Consider the following 23,854-nt stretch of genomic DNA (forward strand, 5'->3'; position numbering starts at 1 on the left):
CCTAGCTCGTTCGCCATGGACAAAAACAGGTGGTAGTCACTTGGTGCAAGGTCCGGACTATACGGCGGATGCAAAAGAACCTCCCATCCGAGCTCCCGGAGCTTCTGGCGCGTCACCAAAGAAGTGTGGCCTGGCGTTGTCCTGATGGAAGACAATGGGGCCTCTGTTTATCAAATATGGCCTCTTCTTCATGAGTGCTACCTTCAAGCGGTCCAGTTGTTGGCAGTACAGGTCCGAATTGAGCGTTTGGCCATAGGGAAGCAGCTCATAATAGATTATTCCTTGACAATCCCACCAAACACACAGCAGAACCTTCCTGGCTGTTAATGAGGGCTTGGCCACCGTCTGAGCCGCTTCAGCGAGCTTCGACCACGACCGTTTGCGCTTCACGTTGTCGTAAGTGACCCACTTTTCATCGCCAGTCACCATCCGCTTCAGAAACGGGTCGATTTTGTTGCGATTCAGCAGCGAGCGACATGCGTCGATACGGTCAAAGATGTTTTTTTGCGTCAACGTGTGTGGCACCCATACATCGAGCTTCTTTGTGAATCCAAGCTTCTTCAAATGGTTAATAACGGTTTGATCACTTATCCCCAGCTCTTGGTCGTTGCTACGGCTGCTACTATGCCGGTCTTTCTCGGCTAATTCAGCGATTTTGTCGCAAATTTTCGACGACAGGCCTTCCGGAGCGTGGCGCATCTTCGACGACCTCTACACCAGAACGAAAACATTGAAACCATCGTTGTGCGGTGGAAATGGAAACTGTATCGGGTCCATAAACTGCACAAATTTTATTTATTTATTTTTTTACTTTTGTCATAGTAGTACTGTAAAATATGTCGGATTTTCTCTTTATTTTGCTCCATATTTGCGACACTATAACTCACGAACGACTTAACCAAACAAAACACTGTCAAGGACTATATATAACCTTTCCAACAAGCTATAGTATGACTCGATACAATGAATACAACTAGAACTACGCGCTTACAACGACACCTCGCGGAAATACCGCAGGACTTTTTTGACAGCCTAATATTTGTCAAATGGTTTTTGATGAGATTGAAATCATTTTTCACTGAGAAACAAATTTACAATTTTTCAACAATAAGATCAGAAAGATCGAAAAGAAAAGATCAATTTTCGCGATTTTTTTGGATTAGAAGAAATCGATCCGAAAAATCGGAGAAAAAAATATCGGTTTTCTAAATATCGATCCAAGATCGCCCAATCCTATTCGCTGTCACTAATTTGACATCATCGAAAGAACTTCATATCTTAGCTATATGTTTATAAATTTTGTCAGGTGGTGAGATTAAAATCAATGTGCTCTGGGGAAAAAACAACTTTGAGATCGGGTACAATGAATCGATCCAAAAAATCGGAAATCGAAAAGGAAAAAAATCGATCTTCTGAAAATCGATCCAAGGTCGCCCAATCCTAGTCCTAACTGATACACCCTAGCAGCAACACTTCCAATATTCGAGATCTTTTGGAACCAGCTTGGTTCTCCGATGGAACTCATATTCATAAATCGTTGTCTATGGCATCGAGAACCTAGATCTGCCGAGATCGCAATCAACGGCTCACAACATCAGCCTGACTGACTCCATCCTGTCCAGAGTGAGCTATTCGATATTCTCTCGTTTGGATATGTTTGGATAACTTAAAACTTCTGAAATTCATGGTTGATGCATTGTGAATGTCCGCAGATTCCCTTCATCATCACCGAGCCTGATTTTCTTGCCCGTTTTAGAGAATTTGTATTGCGCTCTGCACAAAGGTATGGGGAAATAGAAGTTTTCAATTCAACGATGTTTTAAAAAATCAACTATTGAAAAAATTGTATTTTTCCATATGTCAATAGATTGTTTGGGAGTGTTCAAAACAATTGGTCTAATAAGTACTTAAAATTGCACAATTTTTGTATCACGACCAATTTTCGTTTTTAAAACTGTTTCAGGAAGACATAATCCTACGTCAAAAAAATGTGTTCGGGCTTGAATAATATACGGTAGACTGTATGTTTGGTGGTTGAACAATAGTCAGAGTTACTTTTTACTTCAATCACACGGATAAATTCAAAGCAGTTGTGCAAAAAAATCCAATGGAAACGTTAAAAAGGATCCAAGTGTTACTTTTCTTATAATAATCCACCATATAGAGAAATTATTATTATCGAAGGCAAAATAATTGAATTGACGAAAATGTACGACCTACATTTTTTCATCAATTAATGCTTTTTTTCATTCGAGTTTAGTCAAAGTGATTTTTTGACAGGATAAACACATAATACTTAAATCAACTTATAGGATAAGTGTGTAATACGCACCGCCTAAGCGAGAATGGATTTATCTTGACCGTGCTCTTAAAATTTAAGATAACAATTACGTCAGTACGTAGATCAGTTAACCCTCAGTCATCTGTAATCGTTCTGTATTTTAGATACTGAATAGCAAAAGTGCTACGAATTTCATTTTGTAAGGCACCCAAATTCTAAATTTCCAATCATACGGTGTTAAATGGCCCAGCAGAAGTATAGAGGAAATGTGTCTAAAACCCCCCTCCTGGGCATTTTGACCCGCCTGATTTTCCCGTAAACCAGCAAGAATAGAAATGCAATGGATATAGGCAAACGTGTTAGTCAATGATAGAATCCTACTGTTGTGATAGATTTGATGGAGTTCTTCCAGCGAAAATCAACCAATCGTATTTTTGGTGTGATCAGCTTAAAGCTGTAAATTATATTTATTGTGACATAAAAATTCAGTATAAATTCATTTTAGAACTCACATTTCAGTCTCCTTTCAGTTCTCTTATCACAAACAGAATTTTAATTTAATTTTAATAAATTCGCTTATTTATCTCGCACTTCAATCCAATAGTTTTCTTTTGTTATATTTGTTTACGATTTTTCCCTATTCATTTGTTTACCTATTTAGTTCTTGGATCACCCGTCACAGGTAGCAGATCACGTTAGCTACCGTTACTGATTCTAAACGCGGGGCTTTTGCGGCGAACACCTACCATGAAAATTTTACATTTGTAACATGCTTAAAAAAATAAGAAAAATAATTTTCTTCGGAAGCGATTTTCTACATCATTTCTATAAGGTTTTTGTTTCTTAAAACCGATGCAGATGCGATAACTGTGGGTCATATCTATTGAGTCGAGTTCCCAGTGAATATCTCAGATGAAGAAAATGGTAAGAAAGGGTTCTTTTCTTTCTCAATTTGATATTTTCCGCATCAGTTTACCATCGGGTAGTATGGCATTCCCTCGATCGGGGCAATTTGCTTGCTTTCGGCCGTAAACATTTACACGAGAAAAAGTATTACGAGAAGTTCGTAATACGCACCCCCTAAGCGAGAATGGGTTTATCTTGACCGTGCTCTTAAAATTTAAGGTAACAACTACGTCAGTACGTAGATTAGTTAACCGTCAGTCATCTGTAATCGTTCTGTATTTTAGATACTGAATAACAAAAGTGCTCCGAGTTTTATTTTGTAAAGCGCCCAAATTCTAAATTTCCAATCATACGGTGTTAAATGGCCCAGCAGAAGTATAATATGCCCATGAGTTGTTTCTCTCAGAGACTATAAAGCTCAGAGAAACCGTTCCTCCGGTGAGCGTGTTCTCCCAGTATTCGTGCATTAATTCTCCAGTCCGCGCTCTTGTTTTCCTGCATTTTCTGAGCACATAATATAGATGCCAGATGTGAAGACATGTTTTCGTTGTGAAGACATTTAATTTTGTGAAAACATACTGAGATCATTTCAAAGTACATTTAACAAGATTTAGAAATATCGTGATGGTTTGCTCATTTTTGTTCCCTATGATTACATTTGAAGACATTTATTCGCGCCATGCAAAGATATTTGAAAAAATCATCTGGCATGCCTCACATTCAAGCTATTTCTCTCGTGAGAATGTTATCCGGCCGAAAGCGAGCAAATTGCCCCGATCGAGGGTATGCCTACTACCCGATGGTAAGCTGATGCGGAAAATATCAAATTGAGAAGGAAATGAATCCTTTCTTACCATTTTCTTCATCAGAGATATTCACTGGGAACTCGACTCAATAAATATGACCCACATTTATCGCCTCTGAATCGGTTTCAAGCAACAAAAACCTTATAGAAATGATGTAGAAAATTACATCGAAAATCGATTAAAAAAGAAAATTATTTTTCTTATTTTTTTAAAGCATGTTACAAATGTAAAACTTGCATGGTAGGATTCTATCATTTACTAGCACGATTGCCTGTATCCATTGCATTTCTGTTCTTGCTGGTTTACGAGAGAATCAGGCGGGTCAAATTGCCCGGCAGGCGCGTTTTAGACACATCTCCTCTACTCGTTTTCCTGAGGTTTTTCCGTATTTAATCGGTACTGTATCAACTGTTTTATGAGAAAGCGCTTCTAACCTGCAATGAACTTAAATATTACGAATTCAAGTTTCCTGAATTTTGACGTAGGACTACGTCTAACCGGAAGATATAGGGGGTGAAATGGAAATCTAGGCACTGAACAAGTAGGAAAAAATGCAAGATTTGGAACGCTTATAACTCGAGCATTTTTCAATAGATCGCAAAGGTTTTTGCATCAATTGATAGAAAATATATCTACGTATCTATCATAACGAATAACATTTCATTTTTCTTGAGATAAATAATTGAATAATTGTGAAATATAAAGCATTGTCAAAATGCACTATGTGCCCATTTTTGATTGGTCCATTTTGTGCTCCTCAAATCGTACCGACCAAAACGGGCAACCAGAGCAGCAGCGAAATAGAATGAAGCACGATTGGAAAGGAAGAAGAAAAAAATGAACGAAACATTGGTCGCAGTCTCACACATGCGTAATTCTCGAGCCAGCCAGTCAGCTTAAAAATCCCCGCTCCGCTGCCGTAACGATCATTCTCATTCAAACCGTACACCACATCGTTTCGCATCACAACACATCAACAAACCAACCCAAGCAGCCATGTCTGGACATGGTAAAGGAGGAAAAGTGAAGGGAAAGGCAAAATCCCGCTCGAACCGTGTTGATCTGGAGTTCCCCGCAAGGGTAGCTAGGCCGAGCGCGTTAGTACCAGTGCGACGTGCCATTGGATGTAATTTACTGTAAAATATGTCACAAGCTGGATGGGAAGAAATTTTCCAACTGTGAAAGCTGTGGCGAGTGGCAAATGCAATCGCTAAACAGAAAGGTTTAGCCGAACAAGATGGAGATATCGAGTGATAACAAAAACACAACACCAAAGGTTCTTTTCAGAACCATCAACATATTCATAAAGAGTAAACAGTAAACTAATCCATTTTTTAGGTAGATAGGTAGGTATTCACGTAGGAGAAGAAAATAAAACAATATATTTAAAATATATATTTAACGAAAGCTGTCCCCTTTGTATAGTCCTACGTCACTCCGGTTATGTCCCCGACATTACCCACCCGTCTTTTTCGATACGTTCGTCTCTGCGTTGCGTGTAGCAGGAATCTAACATCACAACGTAATAAATGATTTTTGCAGAAGGATAATCATGTAATTTGTCTATTCTGCCCATGTTTGTATAGGAGACGTAAGAACAAAATGAACAAAATCGACGCAATGTAATACGTTTGCTCAACATGCAAACAAACATTTTTTGTTCGAAAACATTCGGGCAATTTTGAAAAAAAAATCCGAAAAATCACTGTTATGCGGACAAACAGACGTAGTTCCATACAGCTTTCATACATCGTTCGAAAATCAACACAACACATTTGAATCACATTCTTTTTAGGGTCCAAACATGCCGGTCACGATAGTGTCTTATTACTTAGTGTTTCCTAATAAATGAATTGTTACATTATCCCAAAATGCTTTACAAGTTTAGCTCAGTATACATTGTGAATTTTTTTTATTTAGACCGTATCGGTTTGAAAATATTACGTGATTTGCTTAGGTGGTCCAAATTCTCCCCATTTCCCCTATATGTTAGAGGCAAAGAAGAAAATAAACTTTCTGCACCGAAAGCGTACATGACGGTTTTACTTGCGTGTTGGTGTATCATAAAGTGTGAACCGATGCAAAGTTGTCTCGTTCTCTTTTGTGTGATGGTTTGTAACACGTAACAACAAAAAATCATATTTGAACGAACGAAAGAGATTTTTTCAGGAATGGATCAATTGGCAAACACTGGCACCTTCACAAAGAAATGAGAAGAACTACTGGCAACATCGAGGTTTTTTAGAGATTTTTTAAAGGCTTAGTTAAAAATCTACGTGAAGATGGAATGTCCATTATTTTGAAGATTTAAGTATATAATTTAAGAATATAATCATGACGGAAGATCGGGCTCGATCCCGTCTCTGATCGGGTGATTTTTCGTCAAAGAAAATTCTATCAACTTGCACTGTGGTCACGCGTATTCTAGTGTTGACCATTCAGAATACATTCAAGGTGTCTCATTTGGCATAAAAAATCGAGTGGTTGTATCTGAAACACGACCGCTCAGGACGTAGACTACGCAATCGCAATGCACTGAGTATTTAACGAAAGGCATCTTCCGTGCATCGCCATTCAACAAGCATCAAACACAAGCATCAATAAAACATCGCGAGAATGACCGTTTATGAAAAATCGTTTCTCGACTCTCGGTCAAAACCGTCAACAAAACTAGGAGCTCGTTGCATTAGAACAGAGCCGATGCGCACGAGAGCAAATACGAATGGCAGCTAAAAGTATCGAGGGTGTGCTATTCACATGTACAGGAAATGAACAAGTTCTAAGCTTCGTGCAACAAAAACAAGCAACACACACAAAGCCAAACAATGATGGCTAGAAGCGATTTATAATCATTTGCATTTGCGTTTGCATAATCATTTCTCTTTTTCGCATGCTTTGCCATGGCTCGGATGGTTCGGATTGCAATGCCAGATGCACTTCAAGTAAAATATTCGCTAGCGTTTACAGCTCGAGGAGAAACATTAAACACAAAACGAGCAGAATACGCGACCTTTGTTGTTTCCGGCACCGAAAGATTCTGAGAATTTTCCTCAGAGGAGATGCAATACTTATACGCTAGCGACAGCTTACTTACTATGCAAGGGTGGAGTATACTTCGCAAATATTCTCTTTTCGCTATTACCCTTTGTTGTTTCTATTCTGGCGGCTGCATAAGTTGCCTATTATTGACAGCTCTGTTCGGAAAAGCACACAAATGAACAGAACAAATATATGGGGAAATGGAAATGCTTCCAATTTTCATCAATTCAAACCATATAAAGACTATGGAATTATAATGTATAGCATCTTAGAAAATTGCCGATTCGATTGGTATGCAAATCGTTAAAATCCGTTCGGAGCAAAAATAGTTATTAACGTTAACTTTATTCCATAAAAACGTGACCTGTTTTCTGATTTGGCACCCTTAATATAAGACGTAGTTGTACGTCAAAAATCTCAACTAAATACCAATAAAATGATGCAAATTAGAAATACCTACGTTGAGACGGCAAGAAGCTTCCCCTGGGAAAGTTAAGGCCATTCAAGAAGACCATTGCATTCAACAGGCATGCAAATTGATTTCGATTTTGATAATTCTTGGATAGTTTATTCGAAATTAATTGTACATGAACAAAAACCGAACTAATAAGTTCGATATCTTAATTTCAAAATTCAAATTCATTGATTTAATTAATTCCAATTCAAAACATTCACGAGTTTCGGTGAAAACTCTATACAAAAATAAACAAACATAATTTATAACAAGAAAAACTCAAGTTTTCCCCCAATCCCGTGCCAACGATTGATGGAGGTTGTTCAGAACTTCTAATTGGCCATTTTTCAGACAGATGGAATTACATCGAGATGACAAAGTAAATGATGGTCCCAAAACGATTATGTGTACAAACCTGTGAAACCTTCGGCGTAAAGGTTGAGTCCACAATAAATTCACTAGCCACCCGTACGAGTGGGGGAAGGTGGGGCTGGGGGAGTCCTCGTTGTTACGTTGTTGTTCTATGAGCCATGTGTCCGGACACGGTGTGCCGCACGTTTGGTGTTTCTTACGCGTGAGCCCATCCGTTGAGTAGGAGGGATTATATAACTTTATCAAATCTATTTATCATCTGGCTTCTCGTTACTAATAGGTGTTTGCGACGCCTGTGGTTATCGACAGAGTATGGTAAATAAAAAAGGTATCTGTTACAGTTTGGTGGAACACAGTGTGAACTAGGGGGAAGCTATTTTCTCGTCTCTTAACATTTTACACTTTGCCCGTATAATCTGAGCTGGCAAATGAATGAAATTAAGGACTACGCTCGAGGGTACGAAGAGTACCGCAAGGATATAATAAATTTTCCACTGCTGTGCTATACCTTATTTCTTCTTTTTCGATGAAAACGAATCCTAGAGAAAACCGGCTTTGCTCATCTTGGGAAAAGGATATACGCGTTCGAAACAACGAAGACAGAACGGGAAAAAAGTGAAGACGGGGTTTATCGATGAAATTAGCATAAAGTCAAATACCTGACAGTTGCCTTGGCAGACAAAATATCCCGGGAAACCCCTTTCACATAAATTAATTCAGCTTTGGTTATTCGTTTTTCTCTTCCCAAAAGATGAGATTTTTGGCTTCTTGCCGTTGGGCCAAGGTGAGAATTAATCCTTCCGATTAGGAAGTAATCTCGTTTCACAACTCATTGTGCTTTGGGTTCAATACTTGATACCAGTTTATGCTAATATACGACAGTGTCCAACAAAAACTTTTTAGCACAGAATTATTTGAATGCTTCCCATTCACTTCGCACTTCCACCATACATCCTTTCAAAAACAATCTAAAACGTTATTCAAATAACGAATGAAACTGACTAACTTCCGCAATTTTTTTCCATAATCCTCGCAGCTAAGTCACTGTAACCACTTTCCAATCATTTTCGCATGGATGCCCGCAATGTGCTAGAAAATAGCAGCTTATAAAATAAATTGCAGCGAACCTCACCCGTTTATTGACCAACCCAGCAGAAGGCTTCGCGATAAGAAATTACCAGTGAGCCAGTGAGAGTAGCAGCATCACAACACTGCAGTAACAGTGTATTTACCGGGCAAGAATGGTTACTTTATTTCACTTTGTGCATATTTCAATCGTCACTCCTGTGTACCTTTGCGCCCTAGGTGGTCCGCAGCATCCACACTCCTTGGTGGTTCGTCTGTGTATACATACAGTGATACAAACTCGTGTTCGTACCCCACCATGCAGATGACTTTTCCTTTCTTTTGAAAGTCGTAAATAAGATTTCGGAGCATTCTGTTTAGATAAAATCATAGTGTCTTATGAGAGTGAAAACGTTTGCTATATGTTTTCAGTATAATGGTTTTCATTTATCTAAGAATGACGAATGTATGTGCGAATGTATGAAAATTGACTCAAACTCATATGCGTACGGTGTAATTTTAATTCTATTTCGAAGGGATTGATCAATTTCAGAATTCCATCTTTAGTATGACAACCCTTGCTGAATGGAACTGTCATTAGCTGCCTTTAGCCGTTATGTTCGAATTTCTTTGGTGTATTAAAAGGAAAATTTATCCATAAATTCATCAAGTAGTTTTTAAAATCGTTATTTTTAAAAATCTGATGGTTTCTAACTTTTCTACCCAGAATTCTCCCATAGTACTTTGGTTGAATGATGTCGAGAGGTTGTGGAAGATTATCAATAACTTTTGGGCAATTGTAATGTAATCATGTGCAAACTTTATGTGGCTTGTGCTTTAAGTCAGATTTCCAAATCCAAATTAAACATCTTTGGCTCCGATGGTTGTCATTTTGTATGGAGGAAACCAAACGACAAACTATGACTTTATCTAAATAGAATGTTCCGAAAGCATTTTTTCGGCTTTCCAAAAAAAGGGAAAAAAGATCTGCATGGTGGGGAGTACGAACTCGAATTTATATCACTGTAGGTATGTTGTGCTATTCAAATTTGTGTCAAAGCTGGAGCCGTTCACTGGACTATCATTGGATTGATCATATCTATCATTATATGCAAGTGGCGTTGATGATCCCAAACAATGGTGAACAGTAGCGAAAGTATCCCCATACGGTTCGTATATTTGAGCTGTAATTTGTATTTTTATTTTCTAAGAACAATAAAAAATTTCTTAGAAATTTGAGACAATACATACTCTAGCCCTTAAACTTTGTTCCGTCTTGAGACCCTAAACGAAGAATGTTATAGTTTGATCATCATCGCATAAAAAATGATCACATTTCAATTACATGAATCGGGCAACAAGAAAACAACGGCATTGAGTTCTTTAAAGTTAATATACGAGGGTCGATCAAAAAATAAGTTTCAGTGCCTCAGAAATCGGAAAAAATAAAGTTAGGACAAAAAACAAGGTGATTTTCGTAATCTAATTTTTATTTTCTATTTTTCCTCATAACCGCTGTAACGTTCTTGGCATTTTTCATAGCATGGCACGAGTTTTTCTATTCCGAGCGCGAAGTGCGTAGCGTCCAACTTTTTGAAGTGCGATGTAACTGCGTCACGAATTTCTTCAGTGTTATCGAATCGTTGACCGCAGAACGCCTCTTTCATCACCGGGAATAAGTGATAGTTACTAGAATGGAAAATAAAACTTAGATTTCGGAAATCGCCTTGTTTTATGTCCTAACTTTATTTTTCCGCGATTTCTGAGGCACTGAAACTTATTTTATGAACGACCCTCGTAATAAAATAAAAATAAAGATACAACATGAAAACCACTATGCACATAACAAACAAGAGATTTATTCTATACAATCTCTATACAATCTATACTATCTTGTATTCAGTGCGCAATCATGCAGATGCAGTCGTGCTTTGATTTCATTTTAACATAGAACTACGTTAACATATGAACATGAGCGAACATGTAAGGAAAATGAAAGATTATTAACGAATTTCATGCCAACTCGACTGGCAGCACCATCTCAGATAGCAGTGAAACGTTGTGGGTGTAAAGACATGGGCCATTTAAGCAACTTTGCATACTTGAGATATTCGAAAAATAATTAGACAACATTTTGGAAAAAGCCAAATTTTTTACAAAAATTTATAACTTAAAAACTATGATGCCTTCAAAATTCATGTCAAAGGATGAAATGTAGGAAATTGTTTAAATTTTTACGAAAAAATACCAAAAATTTTTTGGAAAAAAAGTTTCAGTGAAAAAAAGTTATTTTGAAAATTAAAATTCATTTTTCTCAAATACGTATTTTTTTTAATTCCCAAAAATATATACATGAATAGCCCTTACAATTTCCAACAAGGCGTCCATACATCGGATGATGGGCACTTTTACAGGGAAAAAGTTTTTCTAACAACAACTTTTTTATATTTTCTTTGAAAAAAATACAACTGATCCTAATTTTGTTTAAAGTCAATATAGCGATATAGGGTATTCGATGAAGTTTTAGATCTTAAAAAATGTGAACTTTTGTCGAAGACGTCAACTTTCTATACGTTATAGTTTTTGGAATATAAGTTATTTTTGTATGAGAATCCTGAAAAAAAATAATGTTTTGCTCGTAACATTTCTTGTGTAAATTCTCACGTTCGACATGTTCTTGACACGTTTCCAAATAGAGAAAAGTTAGCAGAGCGATAATTTATACATAAAAATGTTACGAATTAAACATTAATAGTATTATCAATATATATAAATGGATTTCTGTCTGACTGTCTGTCTGAAAAAAAAAATGGAAAAGTTGTTGTTCGAAAGAAATTTTCCATGTAAATGTGCCCATCTTCCGATGTAAAAAAAACTTGTTGGAAATTCTAAGGGCTATTTATATGTATTTTTTTTCAGAATTTTGAAAGCATATGTTTTTGAGAAAAATAAACTTTAATTTTCATTTTTTTTTCAATGAAATTCTTTTCCAAAAAAAATCTTTGATAATTGCTTTGAAAGCAAACTATTGAATTCACAAAAAACTATAAATATTGGTGAAATTAATCATCCATCGAAGTTAAGATTAATCAGCGGTTGATGCATTGGCAATGGAGGAGGAATGCATGCTCGAAATATGCGCGAAATAGTAGAATTAGTTGTAGTAGAAGTATGAGATATTAATAATAATAATAAATAATAGTAGAAGAGAAATATTGAATATAATGGTGGTGGGGAAAATATGTTATCGCCTTGGGCCGCACCGTGTTTAGCACGAGAGCAATATTCGCGATGCATACTAAATTTATTTATTCATTTCGTCAAATAAATGTAGACTACACACTTATACACTAATGTTACAATGTTTTCTTAGGTTAAATATTATTTTTGCGGTACATGTTTCTTTTTAGCTGTTTTTTATTCATTGTTGTGTCAATTATTTCGCAGTGCTGATTGTATATACGCATCATGCGATTGATAGGGGCGTTATTTACATAATTTGTTCTGGATGTTTTGGTTAGAAACAAATTTCGTGTTCTTAGTTGACGCCCAGGTACATAGAAATTTAGTTTTTCTAGTAATTCAGCTGACTGTACTCGTTGCGAAATTGGGTCATTAACAATAGAAAGCATTGCAAATTCACGGCGTTCTTTTAGTGTTTGGATGTTTATGAGCATGCAGCGTGCTTCATATGAAGGAAGTGGAAATGAGGTCCAGTTGAGTTTACGAATAGTTGCAAATAGAAGAAACTGTTTCTGGACTGACTCAACGCGTTCTTCATGTACGACCATACACGGGATCCAAACGATGTTACAGTATTCCAGAATAGGTCTGTATGTAATATATAAAAGCTTTATTGTGTATGGGTCCTGGAAGTTGTGTGAGAAGCGTTTGACAAAACTTAACACACTATTCGCCTTATTTATTACAGAGTTGTAGTGTTCTATGAATGTGAGTTTACAGTCCAGGACGACACCTAGATCTCTAACTATTTCACATTTTTCTACATTTAGATTTCCAAGACATATTACAATATTTGGTACATGTTTTTTTCTGCTAAATGTTATAGAGTTGCACTTTTTCACATTCAGTGTTAGTAGATTTTTAACACACCAAGTATGGAATACATGTATTTCGTTTCGAAATGCTTCGATGTCGTTTTCATTTCCAATTTCCGCGAAAAGCTTCATGTCGTCGGCATACACAAGTACATTGATACGCTTGAGAACGAAGGAGATGCCATTGCGTACAAAATGAAAAGAAGAGGACCAAGATGAGAACCTTGTGGGACTCCCGAAGTGACTTTTACTGGATTTGAAAGAGAATTTTGAAAATGAACAATTTGTTCACGGTTTGTTAGATAAGAATTGAGCCAGTTTAAGAGTCTTTGTTCAATTCCTATTTTCTGCAATTTCGCTATCGGGATGACTGATAAATCGTTCTTAATTACTTATTGGTTTCTTTTTCTAATCGTTCAATTAATTTTCGTGAATTCGAGTATTGTTTCTGGGTTAAATGTGGCATCAACTGCGCCTTTCAAGCCGTATGTGAGAAATACATTTTTCTGCAGAGGGAGCTGCGTTCATCAGTGGAAAATTGAAGGTGAAAGTTTGTTACGCATCGGTTATGTTGATCACAGCGACAATGAAACAAAATTCGATGAACTTCTATCTCTAGGTGGTTTATTTCAATGAACAGAAGTTATAAAATTCCTGTGTATAAATTAAGATAGTTAAGCTAGGCTAATTAATTATAATTTCAAATTTACTTTTAGTGTTTTTCGCTGGATTAACCTTGTATATAAATGTGCGTTTTGTGATTTTGTGAGCGGTTTCGGTACAGGAGAACTTGTTTGTCTACATATATCTGTTTAGTTGTAGGAATATATCATAAATTACGTTTAGGATTATGCTTTAGTTTCACGTATTTCTCACCTTTCTAGTCTTAGTATAGCAAATAAGATATATAATAAGATAAATTGTATATAAATTCACTAATTTCAAGAAATAGTTTCAATGTAGTTTTAAGGAGTTAGCTATTTCGATTGTTTCCTGATGTTTACTTTTTACTTTCTTTGTGTTTTTATATGTGTTTGTAAATCGGGCTTCATTGCACAATAGTCGCGTGAGATCCCTCGCGTGTGAATAGGTGTGGTACGTTCAGCGGTCGATAGTGTAGATTGGCGTAGGGTGCAGCCGGAGCACTTTCCGACGTGGCGTAAATAACACTCCCCCCCGGAATACGCGAAGACTACTTCTGAAGCGTGTTCGTCTCAGCGCCTACGTCGACTACTGCTAAGGACACCGCAGGCCGCTCGTAGATGCCACCTGAAGCAGTCTGCACAGTGGCCCATCTTACCTGACCGTCTGGGGCCTGACACGTAGCAATCACTCGGCCTTTCGGCCAGCAATTTCGAGGAAACTTTGGATCAACGATGATTACCACATCTCCAACTGTAATCGGTTTTACTGGTGTGAGCCATTTGGTCCTACGAGTTATCGTAGGCAGATAGTCGCGAACCCACTGCTTCCAGAATAAGTCCGCTAGAAATTGTGATTGCTTCCAGCTGTTCCTAAGCAAGACAGGGCTGTCATTCAGAGGAACCCAAGATCTCAGGCCATTAGCTGACCCCACTAGGAAGTGGTTGGGCGTCAACACCGGCGAATCGTCGCCATCAATTGGAATGTTGGTCAGAGGACGAGAATTGATAATATTTTCGATTTCCAGCAATGCGTTTTCCAGTACTTCGTGTGTCAACAGCCTGCTAGACTTTAATCGACCAAGGTTCTGCTTGACACTCCGGATCAGACGCTCCCACGCTCCACCCATGTGGGGCGTGACAGGAGGGTTGAAAAACCACTCGGTGTGACTCGAGGTGAACTCCTCCAATAGTGCATCGTGATCAAGGTTTTCTATTGCACTCTGCAACTCTTTGCTTGCAGCTCGGAAATTAGTTCCACGGTCGCTGTAGATCGCCGCCGGAATACCCCTCCTAGCCATGATGTTGCGAATGGCCATTATGCAGGAATCAGTAGTCAGTGTATGAGCGATCTGCAGGTGAATGGCACGAGTGGTTAAGCAGGTGGCGAGAACCCCCCACCGTTTCTCGGTTCGTCTTCCAATCGACACCAATATTGGACCGAAATAGTCCACACCCGTGTGAGTGAATGGACGAGCGAAGGCAGCTAGACGAGCAGGAGGAAGATTGCCCATTTCTGGAGGTTGTGGTTTTGCGAGAAGGATCTTACACTGTTGGCAGTCTTTCCGCATTTTTCGGTATGTTGTCTTCAGATGAGGAATACGGTAGCGTTGGAGTATTTCGTTCATCGCTGTCTCGTGATTCTGATGGTTGAATCGCTCATGTATGGCGGAGATGACGAGGCGGGTTACAGGATGGTCGCGGGGAAGTATCACCGGTTCAAATGCATCTCGATCGACGAACGCACAGGCCTTCGTTCGGCCTTTGACTCTAAGAACATCATTCTCATCCAGAAAGGCACACCACTGGTAGAGCAGGCTAGATCTGGGAATGCTTTTAGCTGAACTCTTCAGCAAACGGTTCTTCTCGAAGATAGCTATTTCCTCTGCGAAAACGGCGGACTGAGCACAGCGAAACAGATGGTTTTCCGCGTCTATAAAGTCTTGCCGTTGCAGTGGCCCGAGTACTCGTTGTTTTCCGTAGCAACTAAGCTTTAGGTTGCGAATGTAGCGCATCACATAGGCCGTTACGCGTAGAAGAATGATCCATTTGGAATAATTCTGGGGACAAATTGGCGAACCCCTGGGTCGAGTATGAACGAGGAGATGCGGTCGAAGCTCCTCATTGGTGGTTCTTCCAGGAAATGGATTCTCAGGCCAGTTTTCTTTTTTGAGCAAAAGGAACTCCGGTCCACGGAACCAGCGACTGTTACTAGCCAAGTTAGGCGCTCGCTTCCACTTCGTTCCTTCATCAGCTACGTTGTGTTTTGTCGGAACCCATCGCCACTCGAATATCTCTGTCGTTTCGAGTATCTCGCTGACCCGAAATGCAACGAACTGAGTGTATCGTCTGTGATCCGAACGGAGCCAACAGAGTACGTCTTTGGAATCTGTCCAGAACGTCCGCTGCGTAACGTGGATTGAGAGCGATTTTGAAATAGTATCTGCAAGCCGCACGCCTATAACTGCCGCTTGCAATTCGGATCGAGGAATCGATAAAAATTTGAGTGGAGAAACTCTTGTTTTGGCACTTACTAGCGAACATTCAACAGTATCGCCATTCTCGAATCGTAAATATACCGCCGCAGCAAAGCCGTTCTCACTTGCATCAACGAATGTATGCATTTGTACATCGGTACCGGCTTCTGCGGGTGTTAGCACTCGGTAGCAGTGTGGTATTTCAACGGTTGTTATCTGCGGAAAAATTGCCAACCAAGACAGCCACTTGTCGTACTGCAAGTCCTCGATCGGATCATCCCACCCAACAGACGTTCTCCAGATCTCCTGCAGTAAAACTTTCAGGAACATCATAACGTGTGCAATGAGTCCCAATGGATCGAAAACCATCATTAGGGTGCGTAACACTTCTCTTTTCGTTGGTCGACGGTGTCCTGAGATGAGTTCTCTATCATATCGTGCGGATACCTTATAGGTGAAGCAGTCTTTCGAAGTATCCCACCACATACCAAGGACTTTTTCGGTTACGCATTCGTCTCCGATAGCAAGGTTCTTCTCATTCGTTATTTCCTCACTAACCGCTGCCAGAACGCTACTAGAATTAGATATCCAGTTCCGCATTTCGAACCCAGCTGCTGCGTGGATCTTTTTGACGTCCTGTACAAGCTGGATTCCTTTCTCCACAGACTCCACGCTCACAAGCATATCGTCCACATAATGTCGGTTGACTATAGCGTCGACAGCTTCGGGATGATCTCGTTCGAAGCTCTTGGCATTTCTGTTCTTTACATATTGTGCGGTACTCGGCGAGCAGCAGGCACCGAAGGTCATCACCTGTACTACGTAGATGTTCGGCTCCGTAGCATGATCATTGTCTTTCCAGAAGAAGCGTAAGCAGTGCTGGTCCTCAATTCTCATCATCACCTGGTGAAACATCTCGCGGATGTCACCACACACTGCTATCCGAAACTCTCGGAACTGCACCAACACGGATAGAAGAGATGTCAGCTGGTCAGGACCTTTCAGCAAGAAACTATTGAGGGACAATCCGTGGACGGTGGCTGCTGCGTCCCAAACGAGCCTAATCTTACCCGGTTTGTTTGGGTTGACGACCGGGAAAATCGGAAGGTACCACACACGAGGCCTTGGCGATTGCAACTCTTCAACGGTTAACTTCCTTACGTAGCCTTTGCTAACGTGGTCATCAATTTTTGCCTTTATCATCTCGGCTAGAACAGGATCCTTCCTCATACGAATGTCTAGACACCTCCACCGCTTCAGCGCCATCGATTCACTATCCGGAAGTCGGACGTCATCATACTTCCAGAGGAGCCCGGATTCATATCGGCCAGCTATACGTCGAGTAAGCGTATCCAGGAGCATTTGTGCTCGTTGGTCTTGATGTGACACCAGCAATTTGTCTGGTTTTATGAGTCCAAGACTGTCGAGTGAGAAGTACGTTTTCACCAACTTATGTAGGTCATCGTCTGGATGCCGGTTGCACTCGCACGTTTGTACGCTGTGGTAGTTCACGTACTGCTCAGCCTTCTCTTTGGCGGTACAATTACCAAAGAGCATCCACCCTAACCTTGTTTTGACAGCGATTGGCTCGTTGTCGCCTCCTTCTCGACTTTTGATGGCATGTCCCAGTCTAGCATGGTCCAGACCGATAAGGATACGAGGACTGACATCGTAGTACGACTCGAGAGGTAATTTTGCCAGATATGGGTACTTTCTCTGGATCTCCGCAAGCAGTAATGTTTGAGGACGAATTTGCAAAGAGGACATAGTGTAGACACCAGACAGATCATATTTTTTCGAACTATGCACGCCTGATATCTGCAGGTTTATCTTCTGCGACTCTTTCTCCATTTTCTGCGTACCGCCGGTCCACTTCAAGCATAACGATTTTGTCGGTCCCTGCACACCCAACTCATCGGACAGACTCTGCTCCACTAGCGTGAGCTCGGACCCATCATCAACGAACGCGTATGTGCGTATCGTCTTCTTTGGTCCATACAGCATGACAGGAACAATTCTGAATAGTATGTCCGACTGACCTTGGTGAACATTACAACTTTGATCGGTTCTCCTCGTTTCTGTTTGTGCGGTACTAGGAGGTGTTGGCTTCGACGCTATACTTCTTGAGATTTCATGTTTTTGCATATTATGAAGCAGCGGATGATGCAGGAATTCGCATCCGTTCATTCCACACGGTTTGGACTGTTTACAAGACCCATTATGTTTTCTCAAGCATTTTCGGCACAACTTGCACTCCTTGATGGTTGCCCACTTGGAATCGTAGCTAAATTCCTGGAATCTCTTGCACTTTGCTACAGAGGGGCAAGTACCTTTGCAAACTGTACATTGATCCCTAACGACTACACCAGATGATTTCGTTTTGAACGAAGCTTCGGTAGATCTTGTACTGGGGGATCCCTCCTCGGAATGAAAATTCAGAAAGCCATCCTTCTTGCCTCCCCGAACACGCTGCTCGCTACTGCTACTGATCATGACGGCGCTGGCATCTTCCGCGGTTGTATATAACCACGCGCTGAAATCGATGAGCGTTGGACTCTGTTTCCCACGAGAATATCTTGCCCAGTCCATCTTGAGTGACGATGGGAGCCGTTCTACCAGCTCGTACCTGAGTGATGAATTGTACACAAAGTCGCCAACTTCACATGCCTGAATCGTGGCAACGAGATTTTCTACCGTGAGCGCGAAATTCACAACTGTTTCCAGTTTATCCATGTTCGGTGGAGGTAGTGAACGAACCTTCAGAATTATTGCTTGAACAATAGCCTCCGGTCTCCCGTAGAGCATCTTCAGCGTCGACATCACCCCGGCTACGTTAGTTGGATGGAGTAGTCGACACCTCACTGCCTCCAGCGCCTTTCCCTTCAAGCATTTCCGCAGGCGTAACATGTTCTCTTCGTTCGAGAACCCACACATTTGGGTTGAGGAGTTAAACATCGAAAAGAACAGTGGCCAGTCTTCTGGATTCCCACTGAACTCTGGTAAGTCCTTGGAAACAGCTTGGCGTGCGGCAAGCTGACTTCGATTCAATACACACACCGTTTCGTCATTAACTGTCGCTGCGGGTGGTGCAGCCAGAGATGGTCGATGAACTGGAGTTGAACGCTGTGCGGGAATGAAATCGTTGCCATCTACCAATGTGCCTGGATTCATCGAAGGAATGATCGATGGTCGGTTTCCAGTGGAACTAATGTGGTGCGTGTGTGTACGCTGCGACGGTTGATCCTGTTGACCCAGAGGAATCGATGATCGGATATTGGGCTGAGTGAGATTTGGAGCGGGGTGCTCCTGTGACTGCTTCGCGTTGTTCGATGCATGTCCATTCGTCTCCTCTTCCACTAAACCGGAATCGTCCTCTTCACCATGGCGTTCGGTTTCTTCGACCCATTCCTGAATCTTAGACATTTTTTCCAAATCACTGACGACAGTTGACGTATCGTTAACGCAATCCTTCAGGATCACATACTTTTTCTCCAAATACTTTTTCTCCAATTGAAACTCGTCATTGAGTTTTTGAAGCGCCAACTCTCTCAATCTCTTTGCTTCACTCCTGCCTGAACATGCCTTACTTTTTGGACATTCCAAGGGCACATCCTTTTTAGCCGGCTCGGTTTGTCCTTGCAGCTGCTCTTCTGGAGTGTTATGAATGCTCTGCTCTGTGTTGATACTAGTGGGGGGATTAGTCACTACTGGCCCTGAATCCTTCGCTATATTGCAGATGGGACAGATCCAGGTAACGTTCGCAACATCATCTGTAACTTCCACACATTCGTAGTGGAACCACTGTTCACAACCATCACACTGTACCATCTTTTCGTTATCCCGCTCATTACATAATCGACAATGAAAATCTTGTTTCTTTCGGACAACGCGTATGGGGTTTCGCCTCGTGTCGGACACTGACGGAGCTGACTTTGAGCTTCCACCAATAACAATGGAACTTAGCACTTTCGGTTTGGTTCCGGTATTCTGGCCTGAGGCTACGTCATCCGTCGTAGGTAATGCGCCGCTTACCCGTCCAGAGTTGGTTGATTTCTTCGACATCTCGGGATTGATGTAAAAGAATTTTATAAGATGTTGATCACAGCGACAATGAAACAAAATTCGATGAACTTCTATCTCTAGGTGGTTTATTTCAATGAACAGAAGTTATAAAATTCCTGTGTATAAATTAAGATAGTTAAGCTAGGCTAATTAATTATAATTTCAAATTTACTTTTAGTGTTTTTCGCTGGATTAACCTTGTATATAAATGTGCGTTTTGTGATTTTGTGAGCGATTTCGGTACAGGAGAACTTGTTTGTCTACATATATCTGTTTAGTTGTAGGAATATATCATAAATTACGTTTAGGATTATGCTTTAGTTTCACGTATTTCTCACCTTTCTAGTCTTAGTATAGCAAATAAGATATATAATAAGATAAATTGTATATAAATTCACTAATTTCAAGAAGTAGTTTCAATGTAGTTTTAAGGAGTTAGCTATTTCGATTGTTTCCTGATGTTTACTTTTTACTTTCTTTGTGTTTTTATATGTGTTTGTAAATCGGGCTTCATTGCACAATAGTCGCGTGAGATCCCTCGCGTGTGAATAGGTGTGGTACGTTCAGCGGTCGATAGTGTAGATTGGCGTAGGGTGCAGCCGGAGCACTTTCCGACGTGGCGTAAATAACAGGTTACCTTCGACGCCTCTAATGAGTGTTTTTGGATCGGTGGAATTTCGCTATGAGATACTGATACTTTAAAAGTCAGTAAGTTCAGTGTTCCAGTGTCGCTCGAGACAGCGAGCAATGTACATGTTAATTTTTTTTTTTGGGGCCCGCGACATTATGACCAACACGTGCTTGTGGCCCCTCTGAAGAAAAGGTAGAGTACCACTGGGCTAGAGTATAAAAGATGGAATTGCGATTCATTTTCCAGTATCACTCTAGCTCTAGGGAGCAGTCAACATGATTTTTGTTAGAATCCTGTAGCTAACAGTAGCTACCGGGTTGACAACAAAGTTCGCCAACTGGGATCGAATCTGACAGAAAACAGAACAATACACGATACACCATAATCACGCATTTCAAACCGGAAAAACGCCTTGGAAAATTACTAATAGGGTATTTTCTCTTGAAAATTTGGGTAGAAGTAGTTTCAAGTGTATTGTTTACACAGTTTATCGATGTCAGTTTTTCGAAAATTGGAAAAAAAATGTAAAATCCACAACTCTCTAATTGAAACATCGGAAAACAACACGGAAACGTGCAGTCAACGGTGACTCCTGTGATTGAACGTTACTACAAAACTCTGAGCATCGTACGGAAGGTAAAATGCGGTCAGAATGCTTGTTCTGTTAGTGATAAGGATCAAAAGCGTGTCGTTAAAGCGTTTAAGCGGAATCCCGTTGTTTCAGTCAGGGATGTGGCCAAAAAGTTGAAGCTGTCCAATTCTTTCGTTCAGAGAACTAAGGACCGGAATCGATTGCATACGTATTAAATGCAGAAGGCTTCTAATCGTGACGAACGGCAAAGTATTGTGGGAAAGTCACGGGCTTAGAAACTGTACACCCAGATGCTGACGAAGACTCATTGTCTCATCATGGATGATGAGACTCACATCAAGCCGGACTTCCGGCAGCTTCCGGGGGTAATGTTCTTCACGGCCCAGCACAAGTTTAATGTTCCGGAGGAAGTAAGGAAACATAAACTTTCAAGGTTTGCCAAGAAATACATGATTTGGCCACCGATCTGCTCAACAGAGTGCGTTCGTGGCTACCGGGACTGTAAACGGGCAGATCTACCTCAAGGAGTGTCTACAGAAGCATCCGCTTTCTCTACTGAAGTAACACGTTGGTCCTACAATCTTCTGGTCGAATCTAGATTCATGTCACTATTCAAAGTATGTCCTGAAGTGATACGACGCCAACAGGGTCACTTTCGTACTCGAGGACATGAAACAAACGCCTCCCCCTCCTTCAACGCACCGGAACTACGTCCTATCAAAAAATACTGGGCTGTTATGAAGCAGGCACTACGGAAGCATTCCAAGGAGGTCAAATCTGAGGAAGACATGAAGAAAAAATGGGTTTCCTTACAGAAGAAGCTGCAGCCAGAGGTTGTACAGAACCTCATGAGTGGAGTTTAGCGTAAGGTGCGGGCATACGGTTATGGTATTGAAGCTGAATAAAATAAATATGCCGAAAGCTTCTCAATGAGTTATATTTTATTGTTTGAAAGTTTGAAAAAGATTGGACAACGAGGAAGTTTTCTACAGCGTTTTTTCCGTCATGCAATTTGATGTGGGATACTCTTTAGAAAACAAAGTACTACAAGTTGAAATTTAAATTGAATTCGATAGTTTATAAAGTTATAATTTAAAAGAAAGCTGAAAAAGAAAACTCGTGTATAAAGAATTGCACTAAAAATTGTGAGTTAAAATTGTATTTGTAAACGGATTAAAACTAATTGAAAACATATGTCGGCTTGAAGCTAATAACAAAACCTAACTTTAAAGTTTTCAAATTGACTTTTTCCCAAGACTACGACATGTTGAGTATATTTTCGAACGTCTTTTGGGCGCTCACTGACGAATAAACAGCCGAGCGAGCCTGGAAAAGCTAGAGTGCTTTTTATGTACAATAGTAAATTGAGCTCCTAAGTTTATACGTAGCCTCAAACATCTCAAAAATTAATCCTTCCAGCGAAATGGTGTGATAAAACACTAAATCCAATAATAATAACTGCAAATTATTCCTGTTGTATTTCTTTTTTTCTTTGCTCACAATTAATTGCAAATGAAATACGGCTAAGCTTTTCGCTGTTGGCAATTCTATCAGTACAGGTTACCTCGCGCTTTCGAGGGTTCCTCGTATAAACAAAAGGTTTCAGGTTTGATTTTAGTCGCAATAGCTACATTTTACTGACATAAAAATTTGACTCTGCTTCGTGATTGCTGAAAAATCGTTAAACAGACATGAATAAAGAGCAACAATTGAAATTCCTTTAAGGGCACCTATTTGAATAATTCAATGTTCAATGTTCAAAAAACAATTCAATGTAATTCGCTTACACGCATCCCAAATTATGTACACCCAGGTTTTTTTACGCGTTTTTTTTTTTGCGTGGATTTTTTTACGAGATTTTTTTACGCGGATTTTCCAAATAACGCGGTTTTTCAAGCGGATTTTCCAATTAACGCGGTTTTTTTAACGCGGATTTTCCAATTAAGACCAGTGCAATATCACATCTCCCCCTCAGCTCACATTTTTCTCTTGTGTTTCCTCAGAGCATATTACAGTAATTAGCGCTTGTAACGGAGCTTAGCGCTTATGAAAGAAATTAGTGCAGCACCTTATCACGATTCTTACGTGGATTTTAGGTGTTAGGTAACGGGTAGCTCAGCGGGCTGTACAACGGGGCGGGGTTTTTACGAAAGGCGATTCTTGAATGGATTTCCCTGTCTACTTAGCTCTGGACGGTCCAACAGTGGTTCTGCACATGCCTCGGCAGTAGAGTATACACATCACAAAGGAATCTTTTAGCAACAGCAAATGTCCCCATTCGTGAGGAAAACCGAACCTACCAGTAACCAACGAAATTGCAGGAAAAAACTACGCGTTTTCGGAAGCGAGTAATCAACTTTTCACTTCCGTTCTACGTAAGGATAGTTCATTTGATATCTATCATTAGGTGACATGTTTTTTTTACGAGGATTTTCCAATTAACGCGTTTTTTTTACGCGGATTTTCGAAT

At 40.1% G+C, this 23,854-nt stretch overlaps 2 protein-coding genes across 7 annotated transcripts in view; both read right to left on the reverse strand.

Moving 5' to 3' along the window:
• LOC129763463 (acetylcholine receptor subunit alpha-like) overlaps positions 1-23,854 on the reverse strand; it is a 427,268-nt gene that overhangs the window by 381,068 nt on the left and 22,346 nt on the right. The window lies entirely within an intron of this gene.
• LOC129761366 (uncharacterized) lies at positions 14,174-20,161 on the reverse strand. Its single transcript, XM_055759086.1, has one exon. It carries the CDS (start codon positions 20,159-20,161, stop codon positions 14,174-14,176), a length of 5,988 nt encoding a protein of 1,995 aa, XP_055615061.1.

The sequence above is a fragment of the Toxorhynchites rutilus genome, chromosome 1, assembly GCF_029784135.1.
Source record: "Toxorhynchites rutilus septentrionalis strain SRP chromosome 1, ASM2978413v1, whole genome shotgun sequence".
In the NCBI taxonomy this organism is placed as follows: Eukaryota; Metazoa; Arthropoda; class Insecta; order Diptera; family Culicidae; genus Toxorhynchites; species Toxorhynchites rutilus.